Here is a 23,708-nt window from a genome sequence, read left to right on the forward strand (position 1 = left end):
CCTGGGACCCCAAGGCGGCAGCGGGCACAGCTGGGCAGCCGAGCCCCGAGAACACCCACTTCCGCCACAGACCTGCTCAAAATAGCTCCTTCTGGCAGCGCGCGAGACATGGCCCGAGCCGGCCCCAGGGAGGCGGGGCCTGAGAGCAGACAACCCCCCTACTTCCGGCTCGCCTCTGGTCGCCACAGGCCCCGTCGCAGCTGTCCCCCGCCCCGACCACGCCCTCCATGACGTCATTTCCGGCGTTTGGGCGGGGCCCAAGCAGGGCGCGCTGCCCGGAGCTGCCTAGGTTGCGCTGCCGGCCACGTCCCCGCGCCGGGCCGCGGGCTCCTTCCTACTGTCCTAGGGCCGCCGGGCCGCCGCGGGCCTGCTGCGCCCGGGTAAGGGGCTCGCACTGCCGTCCGGGAAGCTGCTGTCAGGGCTCCCTGACCGGCTTGGGACTGAGAGACAGAGGTGGGGGGGCAGGAGGAGGGTTGGATGGTGGCACGAGGGGCAGGGGGAGAGTGAGAGGCTGAGAGATGCAGGAGGAACGGGACAGGAGGAGCCGCGGATGGGGCACGCACAGAGTGCAAGACGCTGAGCAGTGCGGGTACGGAGGGAGTCAACTGGGAGCCGAGCATGGCTGGGGGCCCAAGAGGCAGGAGGAGGAGGAGGAGAGCTGAAGGGGGTCCCAGACTGGAGAAGAGGCCCGCTTGTCCCATTTTGGGAGCAGAATGGGGACACTCTCATAGCGGGGGCGAATTTGCCCTGGGGTCTTTCCCTGGCAAGCCCAGGACGGGACTGAACCCCAAGAAGTGTTGCTCTTAGAGTTGAGTGACCCAGACCTATCTCCCAGACGCTCTCTCTACCTGGGTGGAGGTTGTGCATCCCCCAACTTCCCTCCCCTGCCCATCTGTCTCCCTGCCTGCTTCCCCCGTGCGAGTCACTTAGTAGCCCCCGTGTGACTGCTTAGCATGTTGACTTAATCGTTAGGCTGATAGGAGGAATCGGCCTCCACACGCATGGTTTGCCACCAGAAATAATCGTGCTTAGAAATCTGACTTTAACAACTTGCAGTTATCCCTCGCCCCAGGAAAATCTCTAACAGTTCAATAAAATCAGCAAGGAAAAGATTTAAAATACAAATTTTTCCATTTATACAGTGGATCTGCCTAATGGACAAAGGAACGTCAGAGATACCCACGTTCTTAGCAAAAACTAGGCCCTAGCATTTAGCTGTGATACCAAAACTTCCAGGAACCTGGAAGCAAGCAACGTATTTAATGTAATATAATAAATATCCAATGTTCCAGGTTTCCGTCTGCCACAGAGTCACATCCTTTGGACTACAGGACAATGTCTATATACACAAAGCCATAAGTCTGTGTTCCTTGGGCTTCTGCAACCAAAGTTCAGCCAGGTGACGTGTCAGGATTAGGTACCTGCAGTTTGCCCTGTATTTGTTTTTGCAGTTCCTACTCCTTGGTATCTGTAACTTGCCTAACTTGGTGTGGGGACTTGGCCGTGTTGCTGCTGAGTGAGTCTTAATAGCCTGATAGAATGTAAGGGTAACAGCTGTAGTCCTTTACCAAGCTTCAGGATTTACTTGTGTTGGGTCTTTGGAACATCTCTATGCCAGAAAAAAAGAATTAAGTTATTTATTTCCTTTTTTTTTTTTAAAGAGATGGGGTCTCACGATGTTGTCCAGGCTGAACTCAAACTTCTGGGCTTACAATCCTCCCACCTCAGCCTCCTGAGTGTCTGGGATTACAGGCATGCAGCACCATGTCTGGAGTCCAGTTTTGTGTAACTTGCATGAAGTGCCCTACATGTAACAAGCCAAGGTTGAGAACACAAGAATTCAGACAAGATGCATTGGGAGGCCCATCTCAAGGTCACGCACCAGAAAAGGTTAGCGAGGTTGACGCCCAGGGGCACGGTCTGGGGGTGCCTTTCTCATGGAGTGTCACCTGGCTCAAGGGGTATCCTGTTGCACCCTTCCTTGTAGATCCTATGGGGAGCTGACCCCTGAACAAGGGAACTCCCAGTGCCAGCCTAACCTTCCATCTTTCTGTCCATCCTGGTCTCCAACTTAATACAAATTTAATTCTCTCTTGCTCATTCCCCTCCTGCCCCTGGGGTCTCTTTTTTCCCATCTATTATGGTCTGAGACCCTGATCTACCCAGTCTCCCTGTACCAGATAATAATGAGAATAACTGGGTGGGGACCCGAGACCCACACCCTAATTTTGGCTTGAAGCCCTTGCAGGGGAAACAGTTATTTTAAATGTTGTTAATGGCTTGTCCATCATGAGTCAACTTATAAAGATGACCGCAGGTCCCTGCATGAGATCTTGACATTTAGAATATTCTGTTGGAAAGTAGAGGCAGGACCACAGCAGAGGGATGAAGTCATAGGACAACAAAGGCCTGTTCTTGACTACACAGTGGCCAATTCCTGTTTCTGTGGAAGTGACCACCAGCCCCACCGGCTGGGAGGGAATAGTGGTGATGGTGTCCAGCAGAAGTTTCCTGAGAAACCCGTGGAGTGTCCTGAGATAGCCTTGTGGACATGCTCCGTGTGTGTGCTATCACCTTTGTGTGTGTGATTTTGCATGTATGTGTGTGCATGTGTGAGTGCACGTGTGGTGGCACATGTGCATGTGCAGACGGACACGCGTGCAGCTGTGCACACACAAGCGTGTATGACTAAGTGCATGTGTGTGTGGCTGTGTGTGCACACGTGGGCATCTGTATTGGGAGCAGGCCCACGGTGGTCCTTGATATCACCACCTACTGATAACCTACCCGTGATAAGAGGTGATGAGCTGTTTCTGTAATCTCCTGAGTTCGCATTAAATATTCATCAATGAGAAAAACATTTGTGCTGGTTAACATCTTTGCATTATGGCTGTACTCCTGGATTCCTCTAAAGTTTTGGTTAGCTCCTAGGAAAATGTCCCTCCTGGTACGTAGATCATGTAGTCTCTCTGAATTATGGAAATCGGTGTGTGAAACTGTATCAGGTGGGTAACTCTGTGCCTTTCTGCTTAGCAGCTTGAAGGACTTGAAGAAAATATGCTGGTTTCTTTCCTTGGAGGTTTTCAGAAATGTTTTCCAAAAGTGATACATGCTTGTTAAAAAAAAAAAAAAGAAATGAAGTAGAGAATGAAAATCACAGGTGAATCCATTCTCCAGGGATAATCATTAACATTCTAGTGCAAATCTTTCCAGACCCTTGAATAAGTGTCTTTTTTAACAAAAATAGGATCATGGTCCACATGCTGCTGTGTAACCTGCCTTGTTCGTTTATCGATGCATGCTATATATCTTCGCATGTCAATAAGTAGAGAGTTGTGTATTTTTAACAGTTGCCATAGTATTTTGTATATGAATGGGGCCATACTCGACAGAACTATTCCACTTTTTTACTTTCTAAATAATGTTGTGAGAAATATCTTTGTAGATCATCTTTGGACATCTGAGTGCTTCCTTAGAAGAAACTGCAGTAGAAGTTGCTGCATCGGGAGTTTTTTTTTTTTTTTTGAGACGGAGTTTTGCTCTTATTGCCCAGGCTAGAAGGCAGTGGTGCAATCTCGGCTCACTGCAACCTCTGCCTTCTGGTTTCAAGTGATTCTCCTGCCTCAGCCTCCCAAGTCGCTGGGATTACAGGTGCCCGCCACCACGCCCAGCTAATTGTTTTGTATTTTTAGTGCAGATGGGGTTTCACCATGTTGATCAGGCTGGTCTGAAACTGCTGACTTCGTGATCCACCTGCCTCGGCCTCCCAAAGTGCTGGGATTGCAGGCGTGAGCCACCGCGCCCGGCCCGCAACGGAGGTTTTGAATTGAAAGCTTTGATCCATGTTGTTGTCCCAGTGGAATGAATGATCTCTTGAATGCTGCTCTTTCTGTGCCTCCCTCCTCACTGGAATTTTCCCTCATGCTTTTCCTAAGGAATGTGGACTTTCTTTCAAACTCTAGATGCATCTGTTACCAGAGTGGAGAGTCTGCCTTCGTCTCACATGTGCCACAAAGGATGGCATGGCCCGGGAGTGCCCCACCACGTGGCTTTCACCCCCTGCAAAGCCAGACCTCACCCAGCGACACAGTGCCAAGCCCGCAGCTCTCCAAGGAGGAAGATGGCCCAGGCTGGGAGCATGCCCTTAGCAGCGGCCTCTGGTGAGTGTCCTGGCCCTGCAGGCTGGGCCTGCCTGTTGGGTGATGGGACAGTGAGCCCAGAGGGAGCTTTGCAGGGTCACCAGAGGGTCAAGGGAAAAGGAAAGACAGCCAAGCCTTATAGTAACCAAGGAAGGCCCAGTCTGTGGCCTTTAACTGTCACAAGCCCTGCCTCCATTTTTTTTTTTTTTTTTTTTGAGACAAGGTTTTGGTTCTGTGTTCCAGGCTGGAGAGCAGTGGTGCAATCTTGGCTTACTGCAACCTCTGCCTCCCAGGTTCAAGCCATCCTCCCACCTTAGACTCTGGAGTAGCTGGGACTACAGATGCACACCACCATGCCTGGCCACTGTCTGTATTTTTTGTAGAGATGGGGTTTCACCATGTTGCCCAGGCGGTCTCTAACTCGTGAGCTCAGTCCACCCACCTGCCTCGGCCTCTCAGGGTGCTGGGATTACATCCATGAGTCATTGCTCCTGACAGGGAGGCCTTGTCTTCTGAGTGGACTGGGGTGGTGGCCCATGGACAGGATGGGGATCACGCGATCCCCTGCAACCCTCTTCGGCTTTGTGATAGAAATGCAAGTTACCTCAAGAGGTTCTCCCTGACCTTGGTGATGCTGTGGGCGCTCACAGAAGCCTCCTCTGTCCTGCAGGGAGGCTGTGTCTCACTGATCCAGGGTGCTGGAGGGTGCCTCTTAGCAGATGATGATGAGAGGCTGTCCCCTCCCAGGAAGGAGAAGGTCCTTGTCTGTTCCAAGGCAAGGAACTGGACAAGGAGAAGGAGGTTCATTCAGTACATTGAGTCTGATCTTCCCTGCTGTAGCTGGAGCACAGTCCCTGAAGCCGGCTGAAGTGCCAAGGCAGGGGCTAGCAAACTGTGGCCGAATCCCACCTGCTGCCTGTTTGTATAAAGTTTTATTGGGACACAACCGTGTCCACCATTCACATCTATTCCAGGGCTGCCTCTGTACCGGAATGGCAGAATTGAGTAGCTAAGACACAGACCGAATGGCCCAGAGTCCCAAATATTTGCCGTCCTGTCTTCTATAGGGAAAGTGTGCTGAGCCCTGCCCTAGAGGTTTGTAGTGAGGGGGCAGCAGAAGACCTGGGCCTGGGGTACATTCAGGAGCCGAGACCCTCTTCACCCATAAGAAGCCCCTGCCACATCATCTCGCCTTTAACTCACCCAGAGGACTTCAAATCCTGGGCTCAGGCCTGGGGAACATCTGGAGCCCGGGGTGGTAGCATTTTAAAGGCATTTGGTAGATGTTACTGACCCGAGAGAGCCGTTTAAATACTCATATTTATCAAAAGCCCAGCTGCACTGCCTTGGCCCATGGAGGATTGTGAGTTCTTTGTGCCCAAAACCTTCCAGTTTCAGTTCTGCCCGGCGTGATACTGGTTAGTTTCTTCTCTCCCCATCCCCCGCGGCCGCACTTTTTTTCTGTCAGAACAAAGAATGCTTTTTGCACTCTAGATCTGTGGTTTGTAAGGCCAAGTAATTTTTCTAAACCCCTAACACATCAGGAGCCCTTACAGACCATTTTGAAGAGAAAGCACCATTTGAAGCTAGGGAAAAGTGAGTGACTCTCGGAAGGAGACCGGAAGTCTCATGGAATACACCAGCCTTCTAGAAGGGTGTGTGCTCTAAGGGCTTTTTCCAGCCCCGGGGCAACTTGACAGCCGTCCATGTGGATTACAGGAGGCAGAAAGCCACCCAGGGGCTTCTTGTTGCACAGTGGCTGCTTTTGCGTAGCTGGAAGTGCTTCTTGGGTGGGCTGCTGGCTAAGCCAGGTACCCTGCTGGGTCCTTGTCCGCGTGATCCCACGTCACTCCCATGCAGCTCACCGAGGCTCACAGGTCCTGTGGCTGCACATGTCACTTGGTTAGTGAGCTTGGGAGCTGGGATTGGAACGCAGGCAGTGCTGTTGGCCTGTGTGTGTCCTGCTGGTCTCCCAGTCCCCTTGCATGGTCTGTTGCCCCTATTGCAGTAGCTTCCTCAAGGGAACGACAGTGAATGCTGAAAGAGCTAAAAGGCTGCTCCTGCCAGTCATGCAGTCAGTGGCGCCTTCATCCCTCAATAACCAATGGGCAGCTCACCCAGCACCCCAAAGCCCCAGTCCGCATAAAGCTATGCAGCTGGGGCCCCACTTTGCTATGGGCTGCTAAGTGCTGGTTTTCTTGTGATTGTTTTCATTATTTTATCTAACAAAACAAATCAACCAAACCAAATAACTTTTTTATAATACGTTAAGGGCCGAGCACAGTAGCTCATGCCTGTAATCCCAACACTTTGGAGGCCAAGGCAGGAAGATTGCTTCAGCTGAGGAGCTGGAGACCACCCTCGGCAACATAGAAAGAACCCTATCTCCACACACACACACAAAAATAGCCAGGTGTGGTGGTGTGCACCTGTGACTCCAGCTGAGGTAGCAGGATCATTTGAGCCTGGGAGGTCAAAACTGTAGTGAGGTACGATCGTGCCACTGCACTCCAGCCTGGGCAGCAGAGCAAGACCTATCTCAAAAAAATAAAAAGGTACTAAAGCTTCCACATCACTTCTGTGGAGCATTAGAATGAAGGAGAGGGCTTTGCTTTACAGCGACTTGGGCCGGCTGTGGGGACCACTGCAGTCTCTGAAGTGGGGAAGTCACTCATTCACTCACACCTTCATTCATTGAGACAGCCTCTGTGTCAGGTGCCTGGATTGCTGCCCCTCACTGGCTGCCCGTGCCTCCCCTCTTGCTAAAAGCACCTTCCTGATCTTGTCTAAGGCCCTGCAGGGACTCCCATTCCCCTACTGTGAAATCTAAACTGCCACATGGCTCCTGGGGCCTCCTCGCGCTCTCCAGACTAATCCCCATCTAACCACGCTCTCCCTTGCCTCTGACCCTGCTGTTGTCATCTGCTGCTCCCTTTCCACCTGCCTGCCCACCCCCACCCAGCTTTCAGAATGCAGCCCAGGCGTCGCTTTCCCAGGAAACCTTCCTTGGCATGCCGACCACACCACCACTGGCTGAACTGTGTCCTCTGGGGCCCAACCATCCTTGGGGCTTCTGCCCAGAGGAACAGCCTCCCTCACTCTTCAAGGCCTGCCCACATGCTGTCTCCTCCCTGCTTCCCAGCACTGAGTCACACCCTGCACAATGCTTGTGCCAGCCTGCAATGACCTCTTTTCTGTGTCTCCCATGGACTGTAGGTCCCTGAAGAGGTTTTGTGTTTTTCACCTTTTTGTCTTAAGTGTACTGCCTGGCACATGAGTAAGCACTCAGTAAATATTGGATGAAAGGATGGGTGGGTGGATGGGTGGATGGATGGGTAGATGAGTGGATGGATGAGTGGGTGGGTGGATGGGTGGGTGGGTGGATGGACAGACGGGTGGGTGGATGGGTGGACGGACGGGTGAGTGGATGGATGGGTGGGTGGGTAGATGGACAGATGAGTAGATGGATGGAAAAGTGGATGGATGGATAGATGGATGGATGGACAGATGAGTAGATGAATAGTGGATAAATAGATGGATGGATAAATGAACTTACGGATGGACCGATGAGTAGATAGATAGAATAGTGGGTGCATGGATGGATGGATGAGTGGGTGGATGGATGGATGGATTTATGGATGGACAGATGAGTAAATGGATGGAATAGTGGGTGGATGTATGGATGCATGAGTGGGTGGATGGATGGGTGGCTGGGTGGATGGATGAATGGGTGGCTGGACAGATGGGTGGGTGGATGGGTGGGTGGATGGATGGATGGATGGATAGATGGACAGATGAGTAGATGGATAGAATAGTGGGGGATGGATGAGTGGGTGGGTGGATGGATGGGTGGGTGGGTGGGTGGATGGATGGACAGATGAGTAGATAGGATATAGTGGGTGGGTGGATGGGTAGATGAGTGGGTGGATGGATGGATGGACGGACATATGAGTAGATCGATAGAATACTGGATGGGTGGGTGGATGGATGGATGGGTGGGTGCGTGGGTGGATGGATGGATGGATGGACTTATGGACAGCCGAGTAGATGGATAGAATAGTGAGTGGATGGATGGATGGATGAGTGGGTGGATGAATGGATGGATGGATGGACTTATGGACAGATGAGTAGATGGATAGAATAGTGGATGGATGGATGGATGAGTAGGTGGATGGATGGATGAGTAGGTGGATGGATGGGTGGGTGGGTGGATGGATGGACAGATGAGTAGATAGGATATAGTGGGTGGGTGGATGGGTGGATGAGTGGGTGGGTGGATGAATGGATGGATAAATAGACATGGATGGACAGATGAGTAGATAGATAAAACAGTGGATGGATGGAAGGATGAGTAGGTGGATGGGTGGGTGGGTGGATGGATGGATGGATGGATGGACAGACACGGATGGACAGATGAGTAGATAGATAAAATAGTGGATGGATGGATGGATGAGTAGGGGGATGGATGGGTGGGTGGATGGATGGATGGGTGGATGGATGAGTGGGTGGATGGATGGGTGGGTGGGTGGATGGGTGGGTGGATGGATGGATGGATGAATGGATGGACAGATGAGTAGATGGATAGAATAGTGGGTGGGTGGGTGGGTGGATGGATGAGTGGGTAGATGGACAGATGCATGGGTGGATGGATGGATGGACTTATGGATGGACAGATGAGTAGATGGATAGAATAGTGGATGGATGGATGGATGGATGAGTGGGTGGATGGATGGATGAGTGGGTGGATGGATGGATGAGTGGGTGGATGGGTGGGTGGGTGGGTGGGTGGGTGGATGGATGGATGGATGGATGGATGGATGGATGGATGGATGAACAGATGAGTAGATGGATAGAGTAGTGGGTGGATGGATGGATGGATGGGTGGGTGGGCAGGCAGGTGGATGGGTGAATGGATGGATGGATAGATGGCTAAGTAGTATCTCCCATGTGAAAGGCACAGTCACCTGTCACAGGGTGCACATGGGGTGCGTTAGGCTTGATTTCTACTCTGCAGACCATAGGAGAAGCTGAGGAGGAAGACGACCAGTCTTGGTGATGAGAAGGCCTTCACCCTATGAACACGGCCAAGTCTTAGTCCTCTCTCCTGCTCCTTTAAACTCTGAACTCTAGGATGGGAGAATGGGAACTTTTTCAGGTTGAGATTCATAGTGAAATCGGGTCAAGAAGTGATCAGATGCAAAGCACAGGGCAGATCGTTACTACACCATGGCTGAGGTCTTTCTGGGCACCAGGCCCTGGTCTCAGCACTTGGCTCAGTCTGCACCTTGGACCCTGCCAGAGCCCTCCACAGCAGATGCTCTCAGGCAAGGCTGTGCGTTGCTGGCCAGACGCCTTCTGACCAGCGTGCTTTCTTGACCACAGATCCCTTGGCCAAGCAGGAGAGAACCATTAGCAGCCTGAGGAGCTGGCTGGCTGGGAGCCTCAGGGATCGCACAGCCTTGCTCCCAGCTCACCCGCAAGATGTGGACAGCTCTTGTGCTCATTTGGATTTTTTCCTTGTCCTTATCGGAAAGCCATGCGGCATCCAATGATCCACGTAAGTGAGAAAGCTGTGTGACTGGTGGATGCTGAACCCAGGAAAGCAGCGTCTGCAAACCCAGGCCAATGCATCAGGAACCCCAGCCCTCCCAGGTGCCGGGCAGGGAAGGGTTGTCAGGCCAACCTTCCTTCTCCAGGGCCATGGTGGGCAAAGAGCCCCCAGCAGGACCAGGCAGCTGAGCCCTGAAAGGTTTGCTTGCTTGGCCTGCAAGATTTGATGTTATCTCTAAATTGAATCTTCACTGGGGAGTTGGTTCCTTCATACATCAGATCTTTCGCTGCGTTCCCACTCTGTGCCATTCAGAAGAATTCCTGCAGCGAATGCTTTCACAAAGCCAAGCGTTCTTTCGTGATGTGAATATCTGTGCAGTTTATCTGCTTTGTAAACCTGGGTGTGTGTTCAGTGGGCTTTTAATGGTGAATCACACCTGCTGTGTGAGACTTTTACTCTGATGTTTTGGGAACTGGATCAAATAGTGAAAGTCTGAAGGCTTCAGTGGGCAGGGGTGTTCATAGAGGGCAAAGGAGTTTTAAAATCAGATTGACAAGGGCTTTTTCAATGAGCTGCATGGCAACAGTGGGAAGAGAGATGGGGAAGAAGCATGTTTGCACATCACCTCCCCTGACTCTGGCCGAGCTGAGGAGGGGGCCCCACAGGGCTGGGTGGAGGCCGATCCCTGAGCAATCTCCCTGAGCAGGATTGAACATGATTGTCTCTCTTTTTCTCCTTTTTCTGACTTTAAGGCAACTTTGTCCCTAACAAAATGTGGAATGGATTAGTCAAGAGGAATGCATCTGTGGAAACAGTTGATAATAAAACGTCTGAGGATATAACCATGGCAGCAACTTCTCCTGTCACGTTGACCAAAGGGACTTCGGCAGCCCACCTCAACTCTACGGAAGTTACAACAGAGGACACAAGCAGGACAGCCGTGAGTGAACCAGCAACTTCAGGAAGTGCAGCTGATGGTGCGGCCTCCAATGCTCCCACGACTGCAGCCTCCAGTACGACTGCAGCCTCCAGTGCTCCTACGACACTCGCACCCACCACGCCTACATCCACAGGGTGGACCCCATCCACTACCGCCACTGGGCATCCATCTCTCAGCACAGCCCTCGCACAAATGCCAAATAGCAGCACGGTGCCAAGAACAGCAACCCCGGCCACGTTGGCCACACATGCTCAGACTGTGGCGACCACAACAAACACGAGCAGCCCCATGAGCACTCGGCGAAGTCCTTCCAAGCACATGCCTGGTGACACTACGGCAAGCCCTGCAGCCCCTACGCGTCCCCAAGCACAAGGTCCCATTAGCCAGGTGTCAGTGGACCAGCCTGTGGTTAACACAACCCCAGAGCACACCCCCACCCTCACAGTGGTGACCACCACCAAGGCACAAGCCCAGGAGCCAACTGCCAGCCCAGTGCCAGTGCCTCACACCAGCCCAATCCCTGAGGTGGAGGCCACGTCCCCCACGACACAGCCAAGCCCCACGCCATACACCCAGAGGGCCGCTGGGCCAGGCACACCCCAGGCACCAGAGCAGGTAGCGACTGAGGTCACGCCAGGTACTGATTCCACTGGGCCAACACCCAGGAGCTCAGGGGGCCCTAAGATGCTAGCCACGGACTCGTGCCAGCCCAGCACCCAAGGCCAGTACCTGGTGGTCACCACCGCGCCCCTCACCCAGGCCGTGGTGGACAAAACTATCCTCCTGGTGGTGCTGTTACTCGGGGTGACCCTTTTCATCACAGTCTTGGTTTTGTTTGCCCTGCAGGCCTATGAGAGCTATAAGAAGAAGGACTACACCCAGGTGGACTACTTAATCAATGGGATGTATGCGGACTCAGAAATGTGAGGGGGTGGGGCCCGGCGGGACGCCGAGCCCCTTCCTTGTCCTTTCCTTTTGCCTTTGAGACCAAACCAAGTGCTTCCAAATTCCTTTGGTGCAATTTAGGAGATATGCCAGATGCTTAAACACATTTAATTGCTGTCAGATTAATTCCATGATCACTAAAGAGTTGCTGCTTTTTTCATATTTATTTTTGTAAATGATGCTGTGCCCAGGAGCAGCTGGGGGTTCCACCTCAGGGTGGGGCGGGCAGGGCCCTGTGCCCCCAGGTGTCGGAGCCTGACCTGAATTAAAGTACTGACTGCTCCACAGTCGTGTGGGTGCATCCTGCTCCTCGGGGCGCCTGCCTTTCTGCCATGCGCGTAGCAGGGTTTGGTTTTGTGAATGTGCAACATCGCTCCACACCCTGGAGGCTGACTGTCGTTACCACTGTCTCGGGCTTCTCCCTGGTACCCACGCCCGCCCTGGTGCTTGCTGGGAGGCTCCTGGGCCCCAGAAGAGGCCACAGCCAGCATCTTGAATCCTTTTTCTGACCTGTTCAGTGAGCCTCCTGGAGCCAGCTTTAGGGGTGAAGGAGCTAAATTCAGCACATCACCCCCATGGTGTGGTCAGCTCGGCCTGAACCAGCGCAGAACAGAATCTGATCCCACCCTGCTCATGAGGTGGGGTCATTATTGCTAGTTCTGAATAGCCCAGGTCCCTTGCCCCAAGACCCCAGGGCCAGGCCTGGGATTCGACCCCAGAACCTGCTCCTTGTCAGACCAATTCCTCCGGATTCCAGCTCCCATCCTGAACAGCCAGCCAGCACTTGCTGTGGGCTTGTTACATTCCTGCCCTGTCCCTGTGCTGTGTGAGTGTAACCCGCTGTGTGTGACCCGCTGTGCGTGACCCGCTGTGTGAGTGTACCCATTGCGTGTGTGTAACCCGCTGTGTGTGACCTGCGTCAGTGTACCCGTTGCGTGTGTGTGACCTGCTGCACATGTGTGATCACTGCATTGCCTCAGCCCCAGGAGATCATCACAATCTCCATTGTGAAGATGGGGCCACTGAGGCACAGCAGTCACCCCCAGAGGCCCAGAGTCAGGATTGAGCCCTGGTCCTAGAGTCCCAGCTCTTTGTCTAACTAGGTTCCTCTACCACCTGCCCAGCCTGAGCTTGGCCTTTGGTCCTTCATCTGCCCACCTGCCCAAGGCAGCAAGAGCTGATGGGCCACACATAGCCACGGCATCTTGTAAGGCCATGTTCTCAGGCCAGGTCTGCAGCTGTTGAGACCTGGAGCAAGCTATGGAATGTTCTGGAGCTCAGCTTCTTCCTCTGGGAAATGGGGAGAGACAGAGCAGCATCTGCTCTAAACATGGTGGCATGGGGCCCCACCCAAAAAGGGCTGTGGAGTTGGCTGTGGCTTCTCAACCACCTGGCGCTGAGGCAGAGCTGATCTTTGTCCGAAATCTCCAGTCTCCCCCTCACCGAGATCTCTCTGGGCTAGGTTTGGGTGTCCAGCTTCTTATTTAAATTCACCTCCTCCAAAAAGGATGTCAAAAGGCCTGTGATAAAAAGCTAAGACAGTAACTCCCAAACCATTTGAAATAACTTCAAAGCCGAGGCTGGAGAAATACGGAGTGGGGAGAACAGGTCAGAAACTACCCCCGGTCCCTCCCTCCTGCCTTCTTGCTCTCTGCAGCCCGGCTTCCCCAGCCTTTTCTTTGTCACTATCGCATCCTGCTGGCCCCTTCCCCTCTCCCAGCCTCCACTGCCTGAGTCAGGCCTTCTGGACTGACAGCCACACTCCACAGAGCCTGCGCCTTTCCTGGCCATCACACGTCGGAGTTGCATCTGCATGCTTGATTACAGGCACTGGCCCTGGTTGGGAAGGTGGCTGGTTCCAGCACCTGGCTTGTCTCCCTTGCCATCCTGAGCTCTAGGCCAGCTCGCAGCATTGTCCTTGAATCTGACAAGACACCTGCTGCCTGGAATGGGCAGCTCTGCCCACCACAAATAATCGGAGCTGTGGAGGACGCCCTTTCCTCTGCCTGACTTCACCCCAGTGGCCCAGGCCAGGACCAGCCTGCTAAGCGTCAGCTCTCCACCTTGGCTCATTGAGCCTCCCCTGGGAGAGCCAGAACCCTGGACCTGTGTGAGCTGTGGCTCGGGGGGTGTTCTCATAGACTGTGGGCACCTCATTCCTTTCTGGGGAGATAGGATGAGGAGTAACCTGCAGTGCTGGCCTTCAGCTTGTGACTAAGGGCCTCTGCCTGGCACCCCTACATCCAGGGGATAGACCACAGGGATCAGCCAGTCCTCCTACCCCAGCCAGTGCCCCCAATATTTTTTTTTGACAGAATCTCGCTCTGTCACCCATGCTGGAGTGCAGTGACACAATCTCAGCTTGGTGCAGCCTCCACCTCGGGTTCAAACAATTTTCCTGCCTCAGCCTTCCACATAGCTGGAATTATAGGCGCACACCACCATGCCTGGCTAATTTTTGTATTTTTAGTAGACAGAGGATTTGCCATGTTGGCCAGGCTGCTCTCAAACTCCTGATCTCAAGTGATCTACTCTCCTTGGCCTCCCGTGGGATTCCAGGCATGAGCCACCGCACCCGGCCTCCAAATTCTTTTATCCTCTGAGAGCGTTGGTCACACTCTTCCCCCTCCATCCTTGGGGCTCCTATTCCAAACCCCCTGCCATTGTTCTCTCTTGGATGGCGTTCCTCCTGGACCACAGGTGTCTCAAACTCAGCATCCAAGGCTGAGCTCAGCATCAGCCCCCAGGAGAGTGTTTGGCCCCAGGGTTCCTCCTTGTACCTAATGGCATCCCCATGTGGGCTAACAGATTTAGAAACCTGTGCTTCCTCCTGAGTCCAACTGGCCATCCTAAAGGTTCCAGTACTCCGGCTGCTCCCCATGTCCTGACCCCAGCTACTGCCTGTCCTCGGACCCTACCACCAACTGCCTGCCCACTCTGCTCCCAGACAGCCTGGCTCATCCTTCCTCCACCCTGCAGCAAGGGACCCCTCAAAACACAAATCTGACCACACCTGTCCCTGCCCAAAGCTCCAGGCTCCTCTGCCCAGCACTGCGGGCCCAGTGCAGCTCCCTGTGGTAGGCCCCAGCCAAGCAGAGCTTGAGGCGCCCCCATCGCAGACCGGCCCAAATCCAGAGGCCCCAGGCTGTCTCCTCCCTGCCTTGGAGGACACCAGACTGCTAGGTAAGCCAGGTGCCATCCTGGCCTACACAAAGTCCCATTCAACTCAGTTTATCAGGCGCCCAGTGAGCACCTACTGTTTGCCAACCCACTGGGGATTCAGAGATGACGTGGCCCAGGAGCCCCCAGTGCGGTGGGTGAGACCCGCCTTGTGAGGAACACAATGAAGGTGAGGGGTGCTCAGAGAGCTCAGAGCACCCCCGTCAGGCTTTCTGCTCCTGCAGCAGGGGCAGTGGCTCATCGGGGCCTAGTGCAGCACCGACACACAGGAGGTACAAAGCCCCTAACTGATGGGTGAGAGTCCACACAGAAGATGCCAGTAGGCCAAATAGAAGTGAGTCCGATTCGGGACTTGGCCCCAAAAGGAGCTCCCTTCCCTTCAGTGAGGAAACTGAGGCACAGAAAGGCCAAGTTGCTTGGCCAAGGTCATCCACCAAGCAAGTGGCAGCACAGCATTCGCAATGGGTCTGCCTGCTCTGTCTGCAACTGTTGAGCGTGGCTCAGGAGCACACCACGGCCGCGGGGAGCAGAGGCTCCTCCAAAGCTGTGGGACAACAGGGCATGGCCCCGAGCCAGTCAGTTTCTCCTGGGGCAGAGCTGCATCTCTTGATAGAGGAAGTCCAAGGGCGCCCCCTGGCGGGCAAGGCTCCCTCCCAGCCTTCTTGTTTTTTGTTTTTTGTATTTTAAGACAGAGTTTCATTCTTATTGCCCAGCCTGGAGTGCAATGGTGCCATCTCGGCTCACTGCAACCTCTGCCTCGAGGGTTTAAGCGATTCTCAGCCTCCTGAGTAGCTGGGATTACAGGCGCCCACCACCACGCCCAGCTAAGTTTTTGTATTTTAGTAGAGACGGGGTTTCACCATGTTGGCCAGACTGGTCTGGAATTCCTGATCTCAAGGTGATTTGCCCGCCTCAGCCTCCAAAAATGCTGGGATTACAGGTGTGAGCCACTGCACCCCGCCCCTCCCAGCCTTTTTCACCAGCGTTGGTGCTGACCTTGGCCAGAGACACCATCCCAGCCTCCGGCCCCCTGCACCTGCCACTCCATGTTTGCAGGTAGAAACCCCTTAGCCTGCTCCCCTGACACCAGGGAGTCTTGCTGTTACCCCACACCAGAGAACTCTGGCCCTCCTCGATTGTTCCAGGCCGGGGGGCTCGGCTCCCACTGTGGGACGAATTGTTCTAGGTGGCATTAGGTCATTTGTGCCTGTAACTGTCTCCCACCAGAAGGAATCCATGAGTTCAGGGAGAATGCAGTGAACTCACAGGCAGCCCCCGGGGCCTCGGTCCCAGAACCCACCAGTTGGGTCAGCTGGGACAAGCCACGACCACACTCAGCCACCATTTCCATATCTACAGCTTTGCTTCAAGATCCAGCACAGTGGCTGACATGAGACATGAGCCGGTACTTTAGAACATGGACTCTGTGCGACTGCTGTTGAATTCTGTGATGGTCTTCTTGCTCCCCGCCCCAGCCCTACTCATCCTCCACACAGCAGGCCGAAGGGATTTTAAAAACACAACTCAGCTCCTAACACTCCCCTGCACGGCTCTCTCCGATGGCCTCCCACTGCGAGCAGGAAACAAAATCCAAACATTTGAAGTAAAAACACAGATGAAAAATCAGGGAAATGCAAGATCCAGGCAGAGAGGCCAGCAACGCAGAGCCCCCAGGTCAGATCCAAGGCCACAAGTGTGAGGAGAGAAGGGCCCCAGGGAGAGTGGAAGAGACAGGCCAGGCCCAGGGGACAGCGGCGGGGGAGGAGCGGGAGAGCCCAGGAATGCGCAGGGAGTCACGTTATCCGGTTCAGAGTTTAAAAGATTATTCTGTTGTTTGAGGCTGAAGTCATAGGCTGTCTGAGATGTGCTTTAAAATGCTTCCGCACCAGGAGAGGGGGGCGAGAGAATCGTGCCACAAGACACAGGTGGCTGCCATCCATCCAGCATGGCTGATGGGTTCATGGAAGTGGGGGGTCTGTTTCCCACTCTCTCCATGTTTGTGTGTGTTTAGAAATTTCCATCATCAAAAGTTAAAAGAGGCCGGGCATGGTGGCTCTTGCTGTCATCCCAGCACTTTGGGAGGCCGAGGTGGGTGGATCATTTGAGGTCAGGAGTTCGAGATCAGCCTGGCCAACGTGGCAAAACCCCATCTCTACTAAAAATACAAAAATTAGCTGGGTGTGGTGGCAGGTAGGTGCCTGTAATGCCAGCTCCTCGGGAGGCTGAGGCAGGAGAATTTCTTGAACCCAGGAGGCGGAGGTTGCAGTGAGCCGAGATCGCACAGCTGCACTCCAGCCTGGGTGACAGAGTGAGACTCTGTCTCAAAAAAACCCGGGAAGTTAAAAAGTGAATGGAAGGGAGGGAGGATGGGAGGAAGAGTTTCACCTTAGATCTCATGAGTACATGGTCACTCTGGCTGCAGACAGAGGGGCCTGGCTGGCTCAGTCATCCATGGGGCGAGGAGACTGGCTTGGACTGGTGTCCAGGGTGTGTTCACACAAATGGACAGAAAGCGAGGGCCCTGGGGACCGCTTTGGAGGCGGAGTCAGCAGGACGTGCACTGCTTCCTTATGCACAATCTGCATGCCCACGGCAGGAGCCGGGGTGACCCCTACATTTTTGGTTTGAGAAAGTGGAATGGTGGCGGGATCATTTCTGAGGGGGAGGGAAAGAGTGAACCCTTATTCCCAGTGCTTCACACGTGAATTCATTTCATCCTCGCCACAGCCCTGTGAGACAGTATGTCATTAGCATCATCACCCCCAGTTTAGAGGGGAAACTAAAGCCTGGAGAACTCATGAACCTACCCACCATTACACATGTCACACAGCTAGTAGGTGACCCCGGCTTCTACGCTTCTGCTACTAGACTATACTACCTTTTTTGTTTGTTTGTTTGAGACAGAGTCTCACTTTGTCACCCAGGCTGGAGTGCAGTGTCATAATCTCGGCTCACTGCAACCTCTGCCTCCTGGAATCAAGCAATTCTCCTGCCTCAGCCTCCTGAGTAGCTAGGACCACAGACGCCCGCCACCATGCCCCCTTAATTTTTGTATTTTTAGTAGAGACAGGATTTCACCATGTTGGTCAGGCTGGCCTCGAACTCCCGACCTCAAGTGATCTGCCCGCCTCGGCCTCCCAAAGTGCTGGGATTACAGGTGTGAGCCACCGTGCCTGGCCTATACTGTCTCTTGATGAGGGGGTGTAGAAGGATTTGGGGAGAAGGTGGGCCAGAAATCAAGAGTTCTGCTGTTGGTTGTGAAGGCAGAGATGCCTATTGGATCCCAGGCAGACACTGGGTGTGAGTCTGAAGCTGAGGGAAGGTCCCCACGGGACACGTAGAGGGTTTCACCGCCTCCCCACGTAGTGGGAACCATTTTTACGCCCACTTTCAGATGAGGAAATAGAGAACAGGGAAGGTAAGTGACTTGCCCAAGATCACACACAAGATAAGGGGTGGGTCCAGTCCACCTGACTTCTGAACCCCGACTTCACCAGTGCTGCATGCTCTGGGCACACAATGAATGGACTTAAAGCACAAGATGAGCCCCGCTGGGCAATCCGGCCTTCAGAGTGAAAAACTCACTGTGTTTTATGAGCCAGGGCCCACGGCAGGGGCCTGGTCCCGCTTTGCTGACTGTGGAGATGCCCGCTCAACAGGACACAGCAGGAGGGCAGCAGGCACGAAGACATCGGGTCAGCAGAGAGAACATGGGTGGCGCCAAGCGAGTAGGCCCAGCACGTGAGATTCCCGGGGCCCTATACATGGAAATGCATGAAGAAGGAAGACTCCACCCTAGCCTCTGGCCTTTCTCCTGAATCTCTGGGAGACCCCCAACTCAGCATCCGAGAGGTTCAGAGAACAAGGCCACAAACATGGAGCAGCTCTTTGTCTCAGGGAGCCTTTGGCTACAAGGAACAGAAACCTCAGGCCATCCCAAGATGGGGGGATTTGCTGCAAAGACAGAATGAGAGCCGGGCCTCCCGAGGGCCGTGCTTCGCTCCTCTCCTTCTCTCTGCACATCTCTGTTCTCCTCTCTGCAGACGACCTACCTCCCAAAGCTCTTAGGCTCTGCTTTCCCCAAGGGGCTCTGACTGTAACCTTGGCTCCAACGGTGGCCCATTTAAGCTGCCTGTCCAATGCCCAGGGTCCTCTGTGATCCAGTCCACTGTAGCCACAAGGCTGTTCCTAGTGGGCTGTCACAGCCCAGCTGTTCAGAAAGGGTTGTGGATAGGCACAGTGGCTCGGCCTGTAATGCTAGCACTTTGGAGGCAAGAGAGAGGATGGCTCGAGTCCAGGAATTCAAGACCAGCCTGGGCAACATAGCAAGATGCTATCCCTACAAAATATAAAAACTAGCCAGACATAGTGGCACACGCCTGTAGTCCCAGTGCCTCGGAAGGATAAGGCAGGAGGATGGCTTGAGCCCAGCAGGCTGAGGCTGCAATAAGCTATGATCCTACCACTGCACTTTAGCCTGGGTGACAGAGAAGACCCTGTCTCAAAAAAAAGGGGAGGATGTGGACAGAGAAGGAAGGATGTGCATAGCTTGGGATCTAGGCCAGGCCCTGGGATGAGTCTGGGACACAGAGATGCAAAGGAAATGCTTCCTGCCTTCCAGGAGTTACAGTGGGGAAATCAGATAGTGACAGTGACAGGCAGTCAACGGGGACAGGAAAAATGGCGCTCTAAGGCCCCACTTGGGAGCTTCACTCTGCAGGGCAATTGGCAGTGGCATTAAAACTAAAGATGCAGCCAGGCGCAGTGGCTCATGCCTGAAATCCCAGGACTTTGGCAGGCTGAGGTGGGTGGATCACCTGAGGTCAGGAGTTTGAGACCAGCCTATCCAACATGGTGAAACCTGTCTCTACTAAAAACACACAAAAAATTAGCTGGGCGTGGTGGCAGGCATCTGTAGTCCCAGCTACTCTAGAGGCTGAGGCACAAGAATCACTTGAATCCGGGAGGTGGAGCTTGCAGTGAGCCGAGATCACACCACTGCACTCCAGCCTGGGTGCCAGAACAAGACTCCGTCTCAATTAAAAACAAAACAAAACAAAACAATAAGACTAAAGATGCAATCACACATCTTGGTTTCTGCCTTACAGAAGCACACATGGAGGCACTAAGGAGAACATCATGGGCCCCATTATTTGTGATGGCAAAACATTTTAAAGCTCTAAATCATCTTCAATGGTGCTAATACAAAGTACCGAACAACAGTTCAGAGGAATGAGCTAGAGCTCCACGTAATAGAATTAGTAGTTTTCAGCCGGGTGCAGTGGCTCACGCCAATAATCCCAGCACTTTGGGAGGCCGAGGCGGGCGGATCACCTGAGGTCAGGAGTTCAAGACCAGCCTAGCTAACATGGCAAAACTCCGTTTCTACTAAAAATAAAAAAATTAGCCAGGTGTGGTGGTAGGCACCTGTTATCCCAGCTACTCAGGAGGCTGAGGCAGGAGAATGGCGTGAACCCGAGAGGCAGAGCTTGCAGTGAGCTGAGATCGCACCACTGCACTCCAGCCTGGGTGACAGAGGCAGACTCCATCTCCAAACAAAAAAACAAAAATTAGTAGTTTTCCAAGACATATTATTGAGCAAAGAAAAAGAAAACTTGCTGATAGTACAGTACAATACTGCTTGCATTAGTTATCTACTGCAGAACAATATTACCACAAATTTAATCATTCAACAAATAGCCTATGGCTGGGCATGGTGGCTCACGCCTGTAGTCCCAGCACTTTGAGAGGCTGAGGCAGGCGGATCACAAGGTCAGGAGATTGAGACCATCCTGGCTAACACAGTGAAACCCCGTCTCTAGTAAAAATACAAAAAAAAAATTAGCCAGGTATGGTGGCACGTGCCTGTAGCCCCAGCTACTAGGGAGGCTGAGTCAGGAGAATCACTTGATCCCAGGAGGCGGAGGTTGCAGTGAACCGACATTGTGCCACTGCACTCCAGCCTGGACAACAGAGCGAGACTCCATATCAAAAACAAAACAAAACACCAGCCCAGATTTATCACCTCAGTTTCTGTGAGCCAGGAATCCGAGCATGGCTAAGCTGGGTCTTCCAATTCAGGGTCTCACAGAACTTTAATCAAGGGGTCAGCAAGGGCTCCAGTCTCCTCTGAGGCTCACCTGGGGAAGGATCTGCTTCTAAGCTCACATGGGTGTTGCTAGCATTCAGTTCCTTGCAGGACTGCAGACCGAGGCCTTCAGCTTCTCACTGGCTTTTAGAGGCTGGAGGCTGCCCCCACTTCCTTGCCACGTGGCTCACTCCATAGGCCGCTCATGACAGGGCAGCTTGTTTCTTCAAAGCCAGCAAGGCAGAGAGTCACTAAGCAAGACAGACTGTAATTTTTTAAAATTATGAGTGTGGTAAAATATACATCAGATAAAATTTACCATTTTTACCATTTTAAGTGTACAATTCAGTGGCATTAAATACACTCACAGTATTTAATTGTGTAACCAGTACTTTTTCCACCATCCTAAACGAAGCTCTCTACCATTAAGCAATAATGCTCTGCTTCCTCCACCCCCAGCTCCTGGTAACCTTTAATTCTACTTTCTGTCTTCATAAATTTGCCTATTCTAGATAGAGTGGAGTGACAGAAGTGGAATCATCCAATGTTTGTCCTTTCACTTCTGATTTTAGTAATCTGAGGTTTTTTGTTTTTTTTTTTGTTTGTTTGTTTTTTTGGTTTAGCTAAAGATTTGGCCATTCTGTTGATTTTTTTTTCAACTTTTGGTTTCATTATTTAATGGTTAATTTTAGCTGTCAACTTGACCGGGTTAAGGGATATCCAGATAGCTGGGAAAGTGTTATTTCTGGGTGTGTCTGTGAGAGTGTTTCTGGAGGTTGGCATCTGAATCACTGGACTGAATGAGGAAGATCTGTCCTTATGCAATGTGGGCAGACACTGTATTAATCCGTTCTTACACTGCTAATTAAGACATACCTGAGACTGGGTAATTTACAAAGAAGTTTAATTGACTCACAGTTCAGCATTGCTGGGGAGACCTCAGGAAACTTACCATTATGGGGAAGGGGAAGCAAACACATCCTTCTTCACGTGGCAGCAACAGAAGAATGAGAGTCCAGCGAAGGGAGAAGCCCCTTATAAAACCATCAGGTCTCATGAGAACTCACTCACTATGATGACAACAGGACTGGGGAACCACCCCCATGATTCAGTTATCTCCATATGGTCCCTCCCAGAACATGTGGGGATTATGGGAACTACAATTCAAGATGAGATTTGGGTGGGGACACAGCCAAACCATATCAGACACCAGCCAACTTGTTTAGGCACATATAGAACAAAAGGCAGAGAAATGGTGAATTCACTCTTCTGGAACGGGGACATCTGTCTTCTCTTGCCCTTGGACATCAGAATTCCAGGTTCTCAGGCCTTCAGACTCTGGGACTTTCCAGTTTCTCAGGCCTCTGGCCTCAGTGAGTTACACTATTGGCTTCCCTGATTCAGGCCTTTGAACCCAGAATGAATTAGATCACCACTTCCCTCATTCCCCAGTTTGCAGATAGCACACTGTGGAACTTCTTGGCTTCCACAATCATGCGAGTGATTTCCCATAATCAATCTATTATCTACCTACCTACCTACCTGCCTATCATGTGTCTACCTATGTGTCTATCTGTATATATGTTTGTATTTATCCATCCATCTATCTTTGTCTCTATCTGTATGTATGTATGTATGTTTCTATCTTTGCTTCTGTTTTCTGGAGAACCTTAGACTAATACACATTGATTTTTTTCTTTCCTTCTTTTTGTAGTCCAAGTGAAGCAGTGGGAGTAAAGAAGGAACAAAGAGCCTGGGCGTGGTGGCTTGTAATCCCAGCACTTTGGGAGGCCATGGTAGGTGGATCACCTGAGGTCAGGAGTTCGAGACCAGCCTGACCAACATGGAGACACCCCATCTCTACTAAAAATACAAAATTGGCCAGGCACGGTGGCTCACGCCTGTAATCCCAGCACTTTGGGAGGCCGAAGCGGGCAGATCACGAGGTCAGGAGATCGAGACCATCCTGGCTAACATAGTGAAACTCTGTCTCTACTAAAAAATACAAAAAATTAGCCGGGTGCGGTGGCCTGTAGTCCCAGCTACTCAGGAGGCTGAGGCAGGAGAATGGCGTGAACCCAGGAGGCGGAGCTTGCAGTGAGCCAAGATCGCGCCACTGCACTCCAGCCTGGGCGACAGAACCAGACTCCGTCTCAAAAAAAAAAAAAAAACAACAAAATTAGCCGGGTGTGGTGGCGCATGCCTGTAATCCCAGCTACTCAGGAGGCTGAGGCAGGAGAATCGCTTGAACCTGGGAGGCAGAGGTTGCAATGAGCTGGGATCGCGCCACTGCACTCCAGCCTGGGCAACAAGAGTGAAACTCACTCCAAAAATCTCAAAAAAAAAAAAAAAAAAAAAAAAAGAACAAAGAAATCCATAACTGCATGTGATCAGTTAGTTGTAAACACAACTGCACTCAAACCAACCGAATACACACTGATTTTATCTGTTTTTCTATTCTCTATCTTGTGTATCTCAGCTCTAATTTTTATTATTCTTCCTTCTGCTAGCTTTGGGTTTTGTTTGCTCTTCTTTTTCTAGTTCTTTAAGACGTACAGTTAGGTAGTTGATTTGAGATCTTTCTTCTTTTTTAATATAGACATTTACAACTATAAATTTCTTTTCTAGCAGTGCTTTTGCATCTTTTAAGTTTTGATATGCTGTGGTTTTTTGTTTTTTTTGGTTTTTTTAATCTCAAGATATTTTTTAACTTCCCTTGTGTATTAGTCTGTTCTCATGCTGCTATAAAGAACTGCCTGAGGCTGGGTGCGGTGGCTCATGCCTGTAATCCTAGCATTTTGGGAGGCCAAGGAAGGTGGATCACAAGATCAGGAGTTCAAGACCAGCCTAACATAGTGAAACCCC

The 23,708-nt window shown here is 52.1% G+C and overlaps 1 protein-coding gene across 2 annotated transcripts; it reads left to right on the forward strand.

Moving 5' to 3' along the window:
* Nucleotides 1-249: 249 nt before the first annotated feature.
* Nucleotides 250-11,737, forward strand: C12H11orf24 (chromosome 12 C11orf24 homolog). Of its 2 annotated transcripts, none has more exons than XM_011721112.2 (4): nucleotides 250-380; nucleotides 3,963-4,160; nucleotides 9,522-9,696; nucleotides 10,443-11,737. In XM_011721112.2, exons 3-4 carry the CDS (start codon nucleotides 9,621-9,623, stop codon nucleotides 11,555-11,557), a joined length of 1,191 nt encoding a protein of 396 aa, XP_011719414.2. In that variant the 5' UTR covers nucleotides 250-380; nucleotides 3,963-4,160; nucleotides 9,522-9,620; the 3' UTR covers nucleotides 11,558-11,737. The 2 variants fall into 2 exon arrangements, with proteins under 2 accessions (XP_011719414.2, XP_011719415.2); XM_011721113.3 differs by lacking the exon at nucleotides 250-380 and adding an exon at nucleotides 1,662-1,890.
* The last annotated feature ends 11,971 nt before the right edge of the window (nucleotides 11,738-23,708 follow it).

The sequence above is a fragment of the Macaca nemestrina genome, chromosome 12 (genome assembly GCF_043159975.1).
Source record: "Macaca nemestrina isolate mMacNem1 chromosome 12, mMacNem.hap1, whole genome shotgun sequence".
In the NCBI taxonomy this organism is placed as follows: domain Eukaryota; kingdom Metazoa; phylum Chordata; class Mammalia; order Primates; family Cercopithecidae; genus Macaca; species Macaca nemestrina.

What these genes read in the sequence shown, in the direction of transcription:
- C12H11orf24 (XM_011721112.2), top strand. Translation starts at nt 9,621, where the DNA reads ATGTGGACAGCTCTTGTGCTCATTTGGATTTTTTCCTTGTCCTTATCG. An exon ending in TGCGGCATCCAATGATCCAC is followed by an intron (nt 9,697 to 10,442) that starts GTAAGTGAGAAA and finishes TCTGACTTTAAG; the next exon opens with GCAACTTTGTCCCTAACAAA.